Genomic DNA, 20,725 nt, shown 5'->3' on the forward strand with positions numbered 1-20,725 from the left:
TAACCTATTCTAATAAATTACTTCTATTCTAATAATTTGGTTGGCAATAATTATGGTAATTTATTAGAATAGGTTAGGTTAGGTTCAAGGGCGTCGCCAGAGGGGCAGTTGCCCCTCCCTAGACATGCGAAAAAAATTATTTAAATGCTGTCATTTATTGCCCGATTTATAATCCCCGCGCGAAAAACCCAAGATTATTTTTTAATTAAAATAATCTTCTTAAGCTTCTTAAAATTTAAGAATTGTTTTTATTTTACCTACATACAATTCATATCCTCTATCAATTTATATCATCTTGCCCCCCCTGGCCCATTGGCTGGCGATGCCCTTGGTTAGGTTAGAACGTGCGTCCCCACTGTTTCAGAGACGAGCCACCACGTTCTCTACCATAGGTAACATTAACCAAAGTTTCTATTAAGTTTCTAATCAAAATCTATAGTTGCATAATAGGAAGTTTTGTATTAATTAAATTTTATCATTATATTCTTATTTGAATTTATTTTACTAAAAACAATAATATGTGTTACGTGAGGCGTTATAGTCAGATGATATTAAACACTGGACATATAACCAATACACACAGCAAGAAAAACTACAAGAAAGTTTTCATTTGTGTTGAACAGGTCATCAGCAAACAATTGTAGTAAATATATATTTTTTTCACATATTTTAGATATTATTTTAATAACACAGTATTTTTAATAAAAATACACGTCTTTTCCAGGATTATTTTAAATATTTTATTATTCTAAGAGTGGGTGATCAGCCTGACGATCTGTTCAACACAGATAAAAAAGTTTGCTTTCTTGTTGTTTTTCTTGCTGGATATTGGTTATATATGCAGTGTTTATTTACATATATCTGGTTTGAATAGTTAAATTCAAGTTAGATGATATTTGTTGTAATCATTCTTAAACAATAGTCTATGCAAACCTCAATAATTAATAATATGATGTAGTTTGAAAGACTGCATGTTGTGGGATCGAGACAAAGAAATAACTCTATTACAATGACAATTATTTATTGTAACATTGTCACAATGCTGAGCTGCAATTTTTAATCATACTTTTAATTAATTTAATTTAAAATATATGCTCTCCACCTCAAATTAGCACTGTAGTGTCTTGCCTCTGTGTATCATACTTTTCCATTAGCAATGAATTTGTGCCAGTCATCTAACTCCTTTCCAGGAAAAATTTTTGAATTCAAATAACGTGACTTCCAGTTTGCATCGGAAGTTCATGTATAGTTAATTGGGGCCTCCTGCTCCTAAGCTTTACACATCCGGTCTTGAATTTCATGTATCTAACACTTCTCAAGATTAAGGAAAGACAGACAGATAGACAGTCAGATGACAATGGGAACTTATAGTTCAACAATTTTTTCAAATTGCAGCCCAACAAACCAGCAAAAACACATTCTTTTTTTCTACGTAGATTGTTAATACATAAATAGAATAGTTTAATCAATATACATAGAGATTTCTCACTTGGCTCCAATTCTTTTATTGCAAACAAATATCTCTAGATGAAGATTGGAGATATAGTTCAAACACAGCATACTGAATATACACAAGTGGAAAGATTTTCTGAGAGTTCAAAAATCGTCAATTGTAGGGATCGCAAAAACGCGTAAAAATGGTGAATAATTATAAAGTTCCGAAGTCGGAAAGTTTCGAGAGTCAAATCGTGTCAGGAACATGTGTTGGTGATGTAAACCAGACACGAAAGAAACTCTCCCAAACTTATCCTAAAACAAACGCGACACGATAATGAACGACCGAGGGGATGTCAACCGAGAGAGAGGGAGCTTTGTCCAGGTGCTCGTGTACGAGTGTCGGAAACGGGAAACAGAGGGGGGTAAATGGCCACCGAAGCATCTGGCGGACCGCGTGAGGTCAAAAACGTCAAAGAGAGGGCCATAACGGCCGGAATATACGAGCACGAAACAAAGACTCCGTCAACACCTCTCGGAACTCTCCCGACCCAGATCGGTCTCCAGTTTCGCCTAGAAACAAAAGAAATGACCAATCGGGGTAAGGGAGAGGAAGAATAGAACCAATCAAAACGGTGAAATTCAGGGGGGAAACTCCTATAAAACTCCCGAGTCGCAAGGTCAAGGGTGTGGACCCTCCTTCCGTCGTTCTTGGAAGAAGTGCGGCAGTTCTCCTCTGGACCAGTGTTACCTCATAGACGCCAGAACCTACGTCCGCCAGCTGGTGACCCCCGTCCAAGCCACACGTCCAGTGCAATAGACAGTTCGTCATCCCAGCCCCGGGCACGCATCTTCGGAAGACGGACCGCATCCGACTACCGACAACTGGAGATCTCTATCACCACAAGAGTCGATCTAGATCGCAATTTGTACCAATAATATGTAAGTTAACTTAGTAGTTAGAATAAACGGTTTTGTGTAAGACACTTGTCATCTTTGTCTCCTACCGCCACCACCCACATACGTTTTCGACCCTAGGTTTTCCTGACGCGGGATTAACTGTTTTCCCCTGGAAGTCGGCGGCCTTACACAATAATCAAAAGGATAATCACAAAACCAAAGAGTTGACATGACAGTGGACCATTAGAAATTCACAAAAATATTTTTCCTGACTGATTTCAATAATTTTGTGAATCTATGTCCTCCTTTTTTGTGTATTAGCCAGTAAAGAGGATCAGTCCTTTTTCATTTGTTCATTGGGACCAATCTTTAATTTTGAAATACTTGTTCCAGGTACAAAGGGAAGAAGGATGGCATAATGTTGTTTTCACATAACAAATGTGATAACAAATAAAAATTCTCTCAATTGAGAAAAATAAATTAAACTTAAGATAGTTGCATTTCCATATTTATTATATTAATCTGTCACATTTTACTAGCTCCAATAAAGTATTTCTTTTCCTTATAGATTGTTTACTCCGACTATTCAATAGTGCGTGATAAGTGCTCATAGTTTCATAAAGTATTTTTTGTTGAGGTTGAATTACATATACCATGTAACCCCAATTTACAAGCATATCTTGTTCCTGAAAAATCTGTTGTAAATCAGGACAAGCTTTATTAGTATTTCTTATAGTTTAAATTTGTACTTTGTTCTGGTATAAGCTACCCTATCCATATTCTCAAATATTACTAAACATCTATATACATATCAACTAAAGATGGTATTTTTTAAAATTCATTTACAAATAAATGTTAGTGTTGCTTAGATTATTCACTGATATAAAAGGAACTACAGTGGTACCTTGGTATTTGAACTTAATCTGATACAGAAGGCTGTTTGAGTGTCAATCCATTCGGGTACTGAATGAATTTTTCCCATAAGAAATAACGTCAATCAGATTAATCCATTCCATACCCCCAAAAATATATTTATAATAGCATTTTAACTGAGTTTAACACATATTTAACAAGTTTACAAGTATAGCATGCACAATTCATAAAAAAACCTAAACACAATAAAACAGATGAAATAAATGCAAATTTATTCTCACTTAACCTGTAACTTCAGAGTTAATGGCATATGTGAAAGGTAGTAGGAAGGGTGTAGAGGAAAAGAGATGTTATTGTTTGGAAGATTGACACATTTCCTTTGTTTCAGCTGGGAATACCAATATGCAATACAGAGTGGAAAAATATGCCTATTAATTTTAGCAATAATATTGTCTAACAAAGTTAGGCAACTGTAAGGTTTCATTTTATTTTTCAATTAGTTACTCAATTTTAACATAAAAATTTAAATTAAAGTTAAAATAAAAATATTTATTATTAATTGAAAATTTGTTCTCTCGGGTCATGTTTGTTTGGCCAAGTGCCAAGCAAACAGTTGACTACAGAGCAATTTTTTTCTTTAACATGCATTCAAATACTGAATTGTTCAAGTTCGAAGCAGTTCAAGTACTGAGGTACCATAATAATACAAAATAAGAGGAGCAAATATGATATTACATAAGAGATGTAAACATGCAAATTATCAGACGTCTCTTTATTTAATGGTAAAGAAACTAAAATTACTTAAGACAATAAGCAAGCAGAAAACAAATAAAATAGAATAAAATAATTGTTTTTCAATTAATGAAATTATAATCACCAATAAAAAGATCTGTAATGTAGAGAGTTATAATGTAACGTTCATTATATTGCAACATTAAAATGAATAGCATTACACTAGCAAATGACAATGTGAATAAAACAAAGAAAATTGAGACTAGAATTTATAAGCAATCTAATTTTGTGTATGTGAATTTCAGTCCTGATTAGAATATTTTGTCCTTGTAAATATTGGTTGGTGCTGATCATACCAAGTATTTTCTCATGTAAACTGGGAAGAGAACTAAAAAAAAGCAGCTCATTTTTTCAAATTTTTGTATATCAAGTACAGTAGAACTTCATACTTCAAATGACTAACTTTAAACATTCAAGTTCAAATGCTAAATCCATGAGAAATTTAATCTGGAGTTCAAATGATGCTTCTATATTTGAATTATACACTCAGTGAAAATGCATTCACTGTGTAAATACTATCTGTCGCACACACCAGTCATCTCTCACTCTTGCTATGAAAGCAAATATTGCATTACATCTCACATTATCATTGCATTGAAGTATGAGACACCATTGCACTTGTAAAACAGACATCATATTGTAATTGAATTGCATATACATTTAAAGAACTGAGTATTGAATAAATAACCAGCAGAGCTAACTTGCTCTTAAACATTTTTAGTCTACTTCATATACCATCAGGATTTTTAATTCTACAGCAACAGATTCAACATAACAAAATTAATTTTGTCAAACTTAACAATCTCCTAAGAAATTATAATCTGTTGTTCTAAGAATTAAAAGTATTGATGATGGTCTAGGAAGCAGATTGAAAATGTTTGAGGAAAAATTAACCCTGCTATTATGTTGTTCTGTTGTAACAGGACTTATATCATTTTGAAACTGACTATCTGCAACATCCTAACTTCCAAGAGACTGTTTAACACTGTTTGTTGAAAACAAAGTATGGCATTTATTTTTAATAAAAAATTCATATTAAAATTAAGTTTTTATAAAACTCAATCTCTAAAATTTTATCCAATTAATATGAACCTCACTATAAATATTTTGTTAATAGATTACTTTTAATTGGTAACAGGTTGCTTATATTTTCTGCAATTTATTGATATATTACTATAAACAGGAACATTGAGAGGGGGAGCCATGGGTTTTCCCTAGACTTGAAGACAACTTAGGAGCCAGTAGTGGTTTCTACCTCTATAAAACTACCAGTAATGTTATTTTTATTAACAGAGAAAGTCTAAGACTACTTTTTATTAATAAAGAAACCTTTTACATATTTCATTTGTTAAAAAAATAGGCTAAATGGGCTTGCTTCTTTCTTCTTTTTCTTTCTTTGATCCCTAATTAGCATTTGGTTGGAGTGTCCGCGCAACCAGTATGCTGCTGTGGGTGCCGCAGGAAATTGAGCCTTCTCCTCAATGCTCCTCCATTGCCCTCAAATCCATGGCTGATGCTTTCACCTGCTTCAGATCAAGCTGTTGGTTCTTGAGGTCTTCTTCAATTTGTTTGGTCCATGTTTTCTTAGGTGCGATGTGTTAGATTTTCCACAGGGTAGGTCGCCGTCGAAAGAGCAGTTGGTGAGGTATTCGGTTAGTATCCATTTGGCACACATGGCCAAACCATCTCAGCCATTGCTGTTGATGGGCTTGCTAAGAGGTAAAAGGGGCTCACTCTATTCCAGACCCCATACGAGGTCTTGACATCTCTAACCATTAACTAGCAGTTTTCAAAATTTTTATAGTAGTGCTTCCTTTCTTGTGAAAAATTCTTTGTTCCTGTTTAATAGAATAATCTAAGTTTCCAAACCTTTTATAAGTATGACCCTAGAATACCTAATGATTTGTGAACATAGGAAATAGCAGTCATTGATTTTCAAATAAATGAACTAATATTAATCGTCTTTTCTTGAACGCTACATAACACTTGCCATTTATTTTTAAAAAAATTCAATTTTTAGTGTTATTTGTCAAATCTAATATTTTTGCGACAATATTAAATACACAAAAATGTAAATCTAAAATTCCTCTTTTTAGTACATTTAAATTCATCACTAAAGTACTAATGAGTATGTCTTAATTAGGTTAATAAATTGTGATTGTAATGCCATAACACTGTTGTGTTAATTATTTTAAATTTAAATTTATTCCCTGTCTCAACATTATTGCAACATGGAATGAAGATTAGAAATTCTATGGTTTTAAGTGTAACTTTGTTGTACTATACATGATGATGATAAAGTGTGTTCATTAGTTATTTAAAATTCAATTGCTTCAGTATGTTTAAAATTAATAAACACAGATTCTGATCTCTCTCTTACTCTTAGACAGATTTATCAAGATGTGATCAAAGAACAGTTAGAAAAGGAATTATAAACAAAAACTTAGTTTCTTTTTAAGCTAAAATTAGTAAATGTTGGCAATAACAAAATGATGCTACTATACTTCTGCATTGTGAAATTATCAAATCACTATATTTGTTCATTTAAAATACACAATAAAATTTGACCTTAAATAAAGTATACTTTTTGGACCATACAATTTAATATGCATTAGAGTAAAAATCTCAGTAATTTAGACTAGGCTTTCCTCCAATTTGTACAAATAGTGTTACTGTAAAAGTTTTTCAAAATAAATAAATACAGTCAACCTGTTTTTATGCGGGGATAGGGACCGCATTAAAAAAACGCATTAAAAAAAATCTCACGAAACTTCACGAATGGCTGTAAATAATAGTTTTCGCAACACAATTAAAAAAATAATTTTTTTATGCGGTCAACAGGGACCGCATAAAAAAAGTCTCACATAGAAAATAACTCAAAACCGTACGAAATAGAATTTATTGACAACAGATGTCAGCACTTGACTGCATCGTCTGGTCTATCGTCTGTTTTACATATTTTTGTCCACGGTGGTGTTTTGTTGACTTAAAAAGTAAATTATTTCATTTTTCGCATATTCATGCAATAATATTACTATAATAAGTGCATTTATGCTATAATAAGTTTATTTAGCTATAATAAGTCAACGTGAGACATGACGAATCGCACGAGACTAGTCGCCAACTATACCGCACAAATTAAAAATTCGCATTAAAAAAATCGCACAAATAAAAATCGCACATAAAAGGAGCGCATAAAAACAGGTTTGACTGTATTTATTTTAACAAAATATTTACAAATGTTGAAATGCCATATATATATTTATATTATAATATGATAAATATAAAAGTGTATTTTAAACAGAATTAAAAAACAAATGAAAATATACACTTTCAAATTTAAGATAACTGGCATTCATGCTTAATAGTATAATATTTTTTGTTTATTATTATGTAAGAATATATGTACAGTCTTGATAGTTTAAAGTTCTGTTTAGTTCAAGACACCTTACACTAAAATTGTAAGTACACTGAAAAGACTAACATCAGCTTTCAATTTATTGTATTGTGAAATAATTTGGTTGCCAGATACTTCCTGATATGATTGCCACTTGCTCCATATTGTACAGAGTATCATGTATCTTAAGCATAATATGTTATCATTATCATCATTTTATAATTTGTTCTATTTCTTAGCCTGTGGTTATGAAGTATGTAGCATGTAGTTCATAACCATATACAGTGGGTGATCGGTTAACGAACACTTTCGCGAAAGATTTTTATGTTTGGACAACAAACACCTCACAGAACAAACACAAGAAGTGATGTTAAATAATGAATACCGATTGGTCTTCCCCCGTCTTCAGGCAACAATTCGAAACTTTTTGGAGTGCAGGAGACGTCAACATTGACGCTCAACCCAGTATATACTGATCGGATAGTATTCCTCCAAACTTTAAAACTCTCCCTTGTAATTCCAGCCTTTTATCTTTCTGACAGAAACAATTCTTTTATAGTATTCCCGAGACTGTCAGACGGGGACTCATTAAGTTTTGCATCGGTTTTTATTTTCGAAAGGTGAGAGTATAATAGCAAAGGTAGAGAGTGGACAGATGTCTGATGTTGCTGGGCAGTATGGCTTGTACAGGTCTACAGTAGGCCGTAGTTCAATCTTATCTAAGAAAGATACAGTATAATCAAGTAGGTTCAAGCAGCTTAAGTAGTAACAAAAATCACATCTGAGAAATAAACAACATTGAAGAGCTCATAACGGAACCTGAAATGGATCTGACAACAGAAGAACGCCAAGAACTCTTGAATGAAGAACACCAAGAAACTTGGCAAGATATGTTTTCTTCTTAAAAAGAGGATTAATGCTGATATCTGCTATTAAAGATCTTTTTGAAATGGGAGGATGTCAGAACAATCCGAACAACAGTCTTAGAATGGCATCCAAACCAGGTTAATAGGCTTGGGAATCTCTACAATTACAATGCTTCTAAAAAATCCTGAAGAAGAGAGAAAAGCAATTGACATTAGACAGATTCTTTAACCCCCACAAACAGAAAAAACGTGACTAATAAAAATGCAAGACTGTGTATAGGCTATATGTATTTTTATTATTATTATATAAATAAATGCAGTAAGAAATTATATATATTTTTTTGTTTTTTGGGGTCTCCAGAACAAATTAATCAAATTCCTATATAAACCTATGGTAAATTTAAAATCAGTTAATGAACAATTCGGATAGCGAACAGTCTTGGAACGGATTATGTTCGTTAACCGATCACCCACTGTATATATACCATATCTTATTTCCTAATCAACTCAAACTATGAAGACTATTAGCATAGAATAGTCTTCATAGGCAATAGCATAGGCAGGGAAAGATATTTTTTCCCTGTTTCATTGGAGTTTATTCAGTAATATATGTAATATTTATATAAGACACTTTTTCAAGTTTTAGTATCTCCAAAAATATGGTGCATCTTAAAATGTCATAATTAGCAACTCTAATACCATGCATCTCATTTTTCTCTCTAAAAGTCCACTAATTCCATTGCATCATTTGAATGATTTTATTAGGACGATATTCATAATAGTAAATATTTCCAAGGTCAACTTAGCTCAATCTCATTAGTCTGTTACAGTAATATTACAAAATTTTGATGAAATTCCAGAAAAAGTTGCATAGCACTCTTTCAAGAAATGCTGAATTTCCAATGATTTAAGTACACTTACTTGTAAGATAAAAATATTACCTATTTCTCAGAAATAAAGATAGCAAGATAACTAGCCAATGCTATAAATGAAATACTTACATTTATGATAAAGTAAAATCCTATAGTAGTTGTAAAAATAAACAACATTTTATCCATAAATTATTTCAACAGATTAAATAAAAAACATGTTAAATTTTAAAATTCATTTAATAATTTTGTGTCTTCGTAAATTTAACAATAATCAATTAATGAATAGGTTTTTATGGATTGAAAGAAATGTTAAAGTAAACAATATCAATATAAATTATAAATAAATTTTTTGAGAATATAAACAATAATCACTATTCACTTGATGAGGTCAATACAAAGCATAAACATATCAATAGCAAGTATGTAGCACTAACAGTCGCTCAGTAAGAAAATTCTATATGTTCAGGCAAAAAGTTTGGTGTCTGGTGTGATAAAAACAAATGAAACAAACATCAGCCACAACAAATGCCATAAGCTGATTGGAGCCGACATAAAAGCTGTGTGCACCCTGTCATGAATCACCCAGCTGTCATGAACTGGGCGCAGGGTGCCCAGTTCATGACAGCTGGGTAATTCACAATGGGTAATAGTCAAGTGGGTGATAGAAACTTAAAAATTTTTGTACACTTAGCAAACATACAATTCGGCAGATATTTTTCTTTTCTTTTTTTGTTGTAAATATTGGTAAAATATATATTAATATAAATATGGTTAAGACTTATGAGGTATAAGTTATGAACTATGAATTATGAATTATTTTCAACTTAGGAAAAGGAAATGTTTTGGAACAATGTACTGTAGCATCATCGTTAATTCCTGTACGTCAGAAGTGGTTAATGACATCTTGAAAGGGAAGATACACCCATGGTCACTAAAAGAGAACCATTTTGTAACTGATATCAAATCCAAAACAGAAATAGTGAAGAAAATGCAAATGGAGATATACAAAAATTTGGAAAACAGCTACAATATTAATTTGTACATTTATATAGAAAAAATAAATAATCACAAATGCTAAATACAAGTTTTTAGTTATTGTTACATTTTTCCTAAAACAGAACTTTATTTTTAGTCACCATACATCTGTACTGGCTGTAAATTTTATTTAGAAAAAGAACTGTGTAAAACCATTTACAATCATTGCAATCATTAATCAATATATCCATAACCATAATCAATATCTGGAGTAAACATTCAAAACGTGTTTCGTGACAAAAAAATCAAATATGAGTTAACTGTACAGTCTGCATTTACATGAAACATGAGTAAATCATTTATATTTAATGATTTATATTATGTAAAACATATTTTTATTTAAAAATAAATACACAATATTAAGGATTAATCGAATAGTGATTCATCCACTCCACAGATTCATTTATTTTGCCCAACCAGCCAACCAGAACAGCTGTAGTACGGTGAAAAGAGTCATACTGCACAATGTAATTTTTACATTATGTTACTTGTGTTATTATTTTAAAGTAACTAGTTTATTGCGCCTATGTAACATAAACCCCATAAACTATCTCATCTTGAGTGACATAATTAAGTGAGAGTATTCTTGGATAGAAAATGAAACATACAGATGGAACAGTTAGGCCCAGTTAAGCTCTACTGGAAACTAAAGCTTACAGATCTGTCACTGTCAACATATCCATCAAAATTAATGACTGTGCATGCCTATAACATTGAGAGAGCAAGGACAGAATAGATTGCAAGTCTATTCGAATGTCGATCGAAACCAACATCACTGTTTGTCAGCCAATCACGGTTGTCCTGTCGACTACACATAATTGATTAGTTTCAAAAAAGAAATCATTTCAAAGATGGCCAGTGTCAAACAACATATCAAAGTCTTATGATAGAACTCTTGTTTATGGGACAAAATTGTATATAAATACAGAGACAAACTAAAAGAAGAAGACTTATGGATGTCCATTCAAACAGACTTTGCATTTTCAATATTTCATTGGTTGCATGAACTGATGTATTGTTTATTTATATGAGAACAATTTGATGGATACAGATATGTACATGGATGGTAATAAAACATAGCTCTAGTAGATACTGAATTTTAATGTAGAATAGGTTTCAATTACTATTTATTCCTTTCTAAATTGCACATTTATAAAATACTTGCCCAAAAACATTAGAATAAAGTTATATACACTGCATTAACAGGTTTTCGAGTGAATATTTTAGAATAGATTTCCCAATGAGTCAGTATTAATTCCTTAGGAGTTGAAAAAATTTTGCAAGTATTAAAAACTTCACATAATTTTTCATTCTCAAATAATTTAGAAAGATGCCTTTTAAAAATAATGTATATCACTTGCATATACAACATATAATATACATATATTATGAAGAGGAAATTGATGAGAAAAAGTTTTCTTAAAAAGAATGGTCAGTTCACAAAAAAGTTTGAAAATCCCTAGTATAGAAGGAAATGTGGAAAGTAGAAAGTCACAAGTTTCTAGAGGACAAAGAAAATGGAAGAAACAGACGATCAGTTTGAACGGTACCATAATGTACTTTTTACAGAAGTTTATGATAAACATGACTGAAGAATCTGAAATTTATTTTGATTCCATAAAACAAGAAATATTCAACTTACACATCCAAACACTTGCAAACATTTTTTCTTTACAATATTTTGTCCATCATCTACTCATTCAAAAGACAATTTGTACACCAGATTCATTCAAAACATGTTTTGTCCAACATAAAAAAAAAAAATCATCTTTCAAACAGTTTTCTCATCTCAGTATTTCTAAATTATTATTAAAAAGAGTTTTAAAACACAGAAAGGGTAATGTTCTATTCTCACTTAAAGGAAACTTGTAAGCAGTTTTGTGTATTATTAATTTTCAATTACTATGACACACACACACACACACATAAATATATATATATATATATATATTATATATATATATATATATATATTTACAGAACATAAAAGTCACAATTAAACTTATTCACTATGCAATTTATTTATTGATATTTCTTAATTAACATCTAGTTGTCACAATGGAGATCAGACAAAACAAATTATAGTGAGATGTATATTTTATTAATATCTTTATAATGTAAAAAATATCTCTGAAAAATTTGCTGACTCATACCCTTGTATTTAAAATTTATTAATCTATAAAAACAAATATGTATGAAGAGCAACCTGATAAACTGGATGTATGTATATTTCTTGCTGGATTTTGGTGCTTAGTGTTTTATTTACAAATACTTATTAAAATTCACATCAATGTCATTCTATTTTTCATTTTAAACTGGTATATTAATGCAAGCTATTATTAATTCAACTTTTTTAGATTTATTAAATATAAAAAAATACAGTAGAAACCAGTTAATGTAATCACTTTGGAATTGGCTTACTGATTTGATACCATTAAATGAGGTGGTAAGTAAATACGAGTACAATTACTGGTAGTGAAAATTTGGTTTTTTTAACTCTATTAAAACATTTGAAAATTATCTTGAAAATTTGTTAATTATAATTCATCCACTATTATTTGCTTGCTATCATTTTTAATATTAACAGACAGCATATAATTGAAGTAAGAAATTCCAGCAATTTAAACTATTATATTGTGAGCAAATAATTATTAAAACAATTAACTACTGCTTTAAACATTAAAAATTAATTGTTTTAATCATTATTTGCTCACAATATAATAGTTTAAATTGCTGGAATTTTTTATTTCAATGGGCTGCAATTTGAAAAAATTTTAGACCTATAAATTCCCACTGTCATTTGTCTTTCCTTAATCACAAAACAGAGTTAAAGAGATAAAAGCTGAGACCAGATATGGAAACCATAGGGGCAGGGGGACCTCGATTAACTACATACAAACTTCCAATCAGACCAGAAGTCACATTATTTTAATTCAAAAATTTTCCCCCAAAAGAAGTTAGATCAGGGGTCGATTGAAAAATTGAAACTAAACATCACAAATATAACTATACATATTATTATGTTTTTGAATATTGTTTCAATGAATTTAATAGTACAGCTACCCATCAACACGTACAGTGGCTACGGACCAAGTCGCACGAGACAGACAGAAATTGCCGAATCCATGCTGTGGTTCTTACTTACATAGTATATGTCAAGCATTCGTAAGCTTGTATCTGATACACAGCATGCTGACATTAGCATCTCTATAACTGTTTTTAAGCCGCTGCTCGTTTAATTTTAGCGTTTCACATATATACAATAAATGTAAAAATGTAAAATTAAAAAGAAATGTATTAAAACAGTAAGAGCTTTTTTTTTTTTTTGCTTGTAACACAAACTTTTGGTAGGAGTCAATGTGAGGTTTCAAAAAGTTGTAGGGGGTCAGTGATCAAAAATTTTGGCAACCCCCAAGTTAGATGACCAGCATGATTCTATTGCTAAAGGAAAAGTATGATGTACAGGGGCAATACACTACTAATTTGAGGTGGAGAGCATATATTTTAGATTAAATAAATTAAAAATTGCAGCCTGGCATTGTGATGTCACAATAAATAATTGCTCATTTTACTACTATCAATTTATTAATATCAGTTAAATTAGCATCAGTTTTGAATTGTTCTCAAATTTAACTTGTAAAAATACAGTATATTGTATTGTATTGTTCAAACTAAAATATATATATTATATATTAGAGTTTGAATAATACAATACAAAAAGCCTCATATGAAAAACTTTTATACTATATTTTCAATTCAGTATTTTGTGTAGAATCACCACCTTCCTGACTGTACAACTAGTTACAAAATACTAAAATAATTATAGGTCTATACATATAGTGTTTTATAACTGGTTGTACAAACAGAAGGTGGTAATTCTACACAAAATACTGAATTGAAAATATAAAATAAAAGTTTTTCATAGGAGGATTTGTTTCCAAGAAGAATGGCTTTGAAAGTTTATCAAGTACATATGTACAGTACTTGATCAAGATTCAACTAAATTCATGTAGATTATCTCTACTAATGTTCAAGTTAAATAAAAAAAGTCAAATTACTAAAATTCAAGTTGACTCATCAGATGCAACTCCACATCAATGAAATGGTTTAAAAGAACAGTGTTCTGTGAGAGTTCCTCTCCTATTCGGATGTCAACGATCAGTCTTTGTAATAATTAGCTGCAGCAGAAGCATTGCCACCACATGAATTCAATGCAAGAATCACGTCTTTATTGTGCTTGATTTGATAAACATAAAAGAAGGGTGATACAAAAAAATAAAAAACAACATTGACAGTGTTTACAAACATATCAAATAACACAGCAATGTTTTCAAAACACATTATAGTATAAATAACAAACAGCAACATCCAACAAGTTGAATCTTTCTCAAGTGCATGCAACTTGATAACCTTTCAAAGCCATTTTTTTTAAAAATAAAGCTTCATATGAAAAAATTTTGATTTTATATTTTTGATTTGATATTTCATGCAAAATTACTATCTTCCTTCTTGTACCACCAGTTACATAACATCCTGTATATGTAGTCTACACATATACATATTTAATTTACTATGTCTACACATATACATTTTTAATTTACTATGTTATGACTACTCTGTCATAACATAGTAAATTATACACACAGTCATAGCTAGCAAAATAGGACTGTAATTATGCAAGTAAATTTGTTTAGCCTTACACTTACAAAATAATAAGAGCAATGACCAAAATTTATTGGCATTCAATTGATGTGAGCTCTTATAAAGCAGATTTTTTATCTTTATTTAAAGAATTTGAAGTTTTTTTTATTATTTAATAAGATTAAATACTTAAAATAATAATAAATAATCAACTAGTTATTTTATATTTTAAAAAATATGTGTTAAAATATTTAAAACAAAATTTTAAAATAGGGAAGACCCTTACATATACACTACTCAACATAAAAATAGACACTTTTGCAAAATGCACATTACAAGTAGACTAGGCATATTGAACCACTAATAACAAATTGTCAATAATACAACTAAAATGGGAAACAAATTACATAAGTATCATTTAAAAAAATATCAAATTATGCTTATTTTAATCATAAATTGATTTTTTATAACAATATAAATGTAGACACCTTAAAATAGACTTAGGGTGTCTATAGATTTTCAAAATTAGAAAAAAATAAGTAAAACGGCGAAGCCATTTTTGGGACGAGACTATGTCTCGAGAGCACAAGCAATGCATGCACAATTCTCGCACACACGCCTGTTTGTAGAAACCGTCTCAGCATTTCGTATTTTCTTTTGACCCAGTTCTTGGTCCCCTGACTACCTACAAGTCTGGTTTATTTTATGTGCGCATGATTTGGGCACCAAATACTCTGTGCCAAATTGCAACTCCTGACATGTGTGCAGCCGTTGACAGCAGTTCACATAGTCTCGTCAAAACGTACATATGACAGTCATGAAATATTTGTATTAATAACTGATTAGATATTTGTTTTTATTTATTAATTGAAATATTGTTAGACATACTCTAAACAAGATTCTGTAAGGTCTTCGCACCCACCTATTCCTAGACGTGCAGAATCACATTTTTAGATGTTCAACTGACATAAAAGAATGGTTAATTCTTATGAGAATTCCCTGGAGATTTTCCATTGGATTGAAGTCTGGAGAGTATGTTCACCTATCCAGAACCTCAATATCATTATTCTGAAATCATTGATATATATTGCAACTAGAATAGACATTTGCATTCTCTTGCTGAAATGTAAAGAGAATGTGCTGGTTTTGTTGAAGAAATAGCAATGATAATTGGTAAACAATTAATTTTTAATCTGAGCAGTTCATTCTTGATGAAACAAAAGCTAATGATAATTTTCCTGCAATGCTAAATGCCACAAAACCATCACATTATCTCTACAAAGCTACGCTTAGAAAAATACTGAGGTTATTTTCTTAAATCATGCCAATATCAAATTCAATCCATTTGGACAGTCAAAGTTACTACTGTGATGACTTGAATGACAGTCGTACTCCAACAGAATATTTTAATCTATATAAATAAAAATGTAAATGTTTGTTTGTTTAAAATCTTAAATCTTTGAAAGTTCTTCACCAATTGCTTTCAAATTTTGATACAATGTTGCATTCGAATATGCGCATGTTTTTATATACCTCCTATTATTAGATGTCGAAACTCCTCGCAGGGGAGAGAACAGGATTAAGGCTTACTGTGAAGAATTCGGCTTCTATTATACTATTTTAGATGCAGTTTTTTGCGTTTTAATAGGGTACAACAAGAGAATGTACACTAAGAAGGGATTTTTCAAAATTCCCCCTGTGAGGGAGAGAGAAAGGATTAAGGCTTATCCTAAAGAACTCTGCATCTAAAATAGTACAGTAGAAGCTATTTTTTATTTTTTAACTGCATTTTAGTAGGGTACCACATGGGGATGAAAGAAATGTATTCCTTAACAATGGAAGTGTTAAGAATGGAAGTGTTAAGAGGAAGTGACATGCAAACATTTACAGGTGCAGATGCGGTTTTTTGCATTTTTGCGGGAAATCGAACATATATTTAGACCCATCTAAAAATTCTTTAATTAGCCTGGACAACAGGGGGGACCTAATTCTTGCATTCTGTAAAAACAGGTAAGATTGGCTATAATGTAATAATCTTAATCTTTACTATCATTACTTTTTGCCCAAGCAACACCAGGCTTATCTGCTAGTTAATAAATAAAAATGGATGCCTCACCAATTATTAATACTAATGTTTCATAATTTTTATTTCTTTTTTTTTCTAATGTTGAAAATAGATTTGGGACATCTAAATTTATGTGACTGTAAAAAAACCAATTTGTAATTAAAATAAGTAAGCAATTTGATATTTTTTATGATACTTACATGACTTGTTTATCGTTTTAGTTATTGACAACTAGTTATCAGCAGTTTAATATGCCTAATCATCTTGTAATGCACATTTTACAAAGGTATCTATATTTAGGTGGAGCATTGTATAAATGATAATGTTTATAGAAGTAATAAAATAATCTGTCATTGAAGTTGTCCCAAAAAATACTTAATCCTAGATATTATAATTCAAATATTTTTAAACAAACCAAAAGATTTGAATAAACAAATGGGAACTTACAAAAACTTGAGAATAGTTTTCCAATATATTCATGACAAAAGAAATACAGGATTACAACAGAAATATTACAAACTTACAACAACACCTATGCATTTTTTGAGAGAATTTTTTATTAACAGATATTATTATTAAAAATGTACATTCTCTAACCATTGCTATGAATATGGAAAAAATAGACATATACAAGAGCAAGATCAAAGATCAGTGCCTAAACGCAATGGATGTAAATGCATTACCTTCAACTTAGAAATACATCATTGGATAAAAGATTACAACATAAAAACCCCAAATTATGTGTCCCCCTATAATCATACTTGGCTCTTGTGTTATATTTTATATTTTTCTTCATTTCATTTTTATTTGTATTTTGTTAACCTTATATATTTTCTTAAGTTTATTTTTATTTATTGTTAACAACCTTATATTTTTCATAATTTGTTTAACTTTAAATACTTCAAAAGTTAAAATTTAAATGGAATATTCTATTTGTGAAACATTTTCTAAACACGGATTTAAAAACTTGATAACCTAATGGAGTAGGCTGAAAACATTTGCTTATAAAAAATTCTCTCATCAAATGCACAGGTGTTGTAGTAAGTTTGTAAGTCCCTTTACTCAAAATTTGTGAATTTTTTTACAGAATTGGAGCATCCTCTGCAAAGCATTGGTGCTACAGCACAAATATAACAACATTGGAGAATTCACCTGCACCCATGCACGACCTTAATTTAGGTACATGGTGGGAAATCGCACGTTTCTAACCGACAGTGCAGAATGAGTCACAATCGGGTCTTAATCGGGATCGTACTGCTCGGCATATTTTCGGTATTCTCACTACTGGTTTCAGCAAGGCCGACCGACACGTCACACAGCAACAGAAATTATGGCCATGCTACACAATTATTTTGGAATCATCTCATTTCCAAAGATTTGTACCATCTCACTCTCCATACTTAACACTACCCGATTTTTTTCTTAGGGGCTAATTAAAGGAACGAGTTTAAAAGAACCAACCCCCGTACAATGGATAGTGGCCATAAATGAAAATTCCCCACAAGTGCTAAAATGCATAGCACAGAATATGTAAATACTCTTACGTGTATGCTGAAATTGTATGAACAATTAAAATTTATATAGGCTACTTGTAATCTGGTTTTTGTAATTATTTTTCATATTTTTGTATAAAGGGACTTTCATATTTTGTTCTAAGTGAGTTGCACTTTTTATAGAAGATGCTACTGAGTAACATGTGTCAATATGTAACTGTAATCTAATTTGCATATACCAGTCAAACATGTACTACAGATGTATATGTACAGATTTAGAAACTAAGGTACTCTTACACAGACAATATTATCAAATACTTACAATTATTAAATTGATACAAATATACCATTGTAAAAAATTTTTGTAGAATATGAACCAACATATAAAGAAAAGCAATTTTAATTTTGGCTTTAGAACAGGCAGATAGAAAAAGAAAGTCTGTCAAATTTTATTACTTAAGACGTTTCATTATAAAGACTATTATTCGTAGAAATAATTTCGGATAAGACACATTTTATATGCAATATTACATAAAATATTGTGCCGTCATTTAAAGCATTTATGTTTTTCACTTTATATTTATTCTCATTATAAAAAAAAACAAAAAAAGCAAGATTTTTTCACTTTTATATAAAAAAAGACAAAATTAAGTTATCCTTAATTATATTTTCCTCGAATTCAAGTATATAAACTTAAATTGATATCAGAAAAAAGAAGATAACACGATCTAACAAAATAAAATATTTTTGATAAATTAATCATTACGAAAAACAAAATAGGAATGTAGATAACATTTACACAATATTTTTTCATTTCTAGATAAAAATAAAAGACTAACAAACATTAAAGATTAAAATGTAAAAATTAAATTAGTAAATTTGATATACATTATTACATACGAAATATATAATCGCATTCGAGCACAGATTACTCTACCTTAACGATATAAAAATAAATAAAATCGACATTAACCGAGGTTAACGAAATTTTATAAAAATAACCGACCGGATAGCTGGATAATCATATTTCGCAACCGATTTTAAACGAATGCGGGAAAACCCGGGTCTTATCGACAAATTGTATTTAAATATCCTCGTACATTTGACTCGTTCTCCAATTAGTACATATCAAATTGGAGAATCATATAAAACAAATAGATTGTACATTTCTCATCAATTTTTATTTAGGTTTTATATTTAAAATGTATATAAATTTAAAGGCATATTACCTTTAGCACATGGTAAACTACTCTGTCTTAGCATCCAGAGAATGGCCACTCTCCAATGATGTGCAATTGCTAGATTGTCTTGTTGGCGAGAGCTCTTGAGGATACGAAAGGTCAAAACGTATCTTTCTCTTCTCTGCTGTTTGTTCAAGAACGTACCTCTGTAGGTTAGAGGATAGGTGTAAATGGCAATATAAGCAGACGGATCACCGATATCGGGGCGAATATCGGAATGATTGTAATAACCGTCCGTCCTACCGCGCATAACGTGACAACCTATAACATCTTTAAGGCTAACCGAATCGTATTTGACAACTTTAATGTGTCCGGCGGTGGCACGGACAGTCAGCTTATCTTCCAACAATCTGACAATGCATTGTATAGATCGCGAAGGATATAAATAAAATACGTCCTCCAACAGGGCACTTTCTTCATCCATATTTTAAGCGATCTTTCTCTTTCGCGCACAGAATTCCATTCGTGTGAATAGCCAGCCGCACACACTCGCTGAAGCCAAACAAACAATCGCCGACTTCTTTTGTGTCGACTCCGCGTGCGTAGTTTGTGACGTAATGGCGAGAGTGCATACGAAAGTTTCCAGTCTATTTCGGAAACGGCTGATTTATGACGACTTCCGCGTGTTACTACTACTTTACTTTTCCCTCTGACCTATTAACTGATTGATACAACTATCCGCAATTGGTTTATTTTGACAACCGACGGCCGGTTTTATTGTGACGTCAGACGATTACTGTGATATTTCTTTTTCTTTTTTTTGCGGACGAGATAAACAATACAAAACGGAAAAATCTCTGTTAAACCGTAATGACGTCACCTGTCGGGAGATTCGTGCAGTTTTTATTTTATTTTATTTTAATGCAGTAATTATCTGGTTGGTCAATGTCACAGTTATATTAATTTCGCCGTTGTAGCTAAAAATAGGTAAATGTCATTTAGTAAACCGATTTACTCTTTTAAAAGGGTAGTCTCCAATTTGATCACCTTGTTCATGTCCTCTAGAATGCGTTTAAGAGTTATGAAATGGTTTTTTTTCTTTTTTGTAAACAAGATCGAATCTCTCGGATTGTTTGTATAACGTTCGTGTAGACAAAATATATCCGATACAGAACT

At 30.9% G+C, this 20,725-nt stretch overlaps 1 protein-coding gene across 1 annotated transcript in view; it reads right to left on the bottom strand.

Moving 5' to 3' along the window:
* The window catches only part of LOC136983737 (sphingosine kinase 1-like), a 43,683-nt gene extending 23,335 nt beyond the window's left edge, over positions 1-20,348 (bottom strand). Inside the window, exon 1 of the mRNA XM_067280562.1 lies at positions 19,598-20,348. Within this exon, the coding sequence (XP_067136663.1) occupies positions 19,598-20,033 (436 nt within the window). The 5' untranslated portion in view covers positions 20,034-20,348. The remainder of the gene's footprint in view (positions 1-19,597) is intronic.
* Positions 20,349-20,725: the final 377 nt, after the last annotated feature.

The sequence above is a fragment of the Centruroides vittatus genome, unplaced genomic scaffold (assembly GCF_030686945.1).
Source record: "Centruroides vittatus isolate TY-2023 unplaced genomic scaffold, ASM3068694v2 contig_885, whole genome shotgun sequence".
Lineage (NCBI taxonomy): Eukaryota > Metazoa > Arthropoda > Arachnida > Scorpiones > Buthidae > Centruroides > Centruroides vittatus.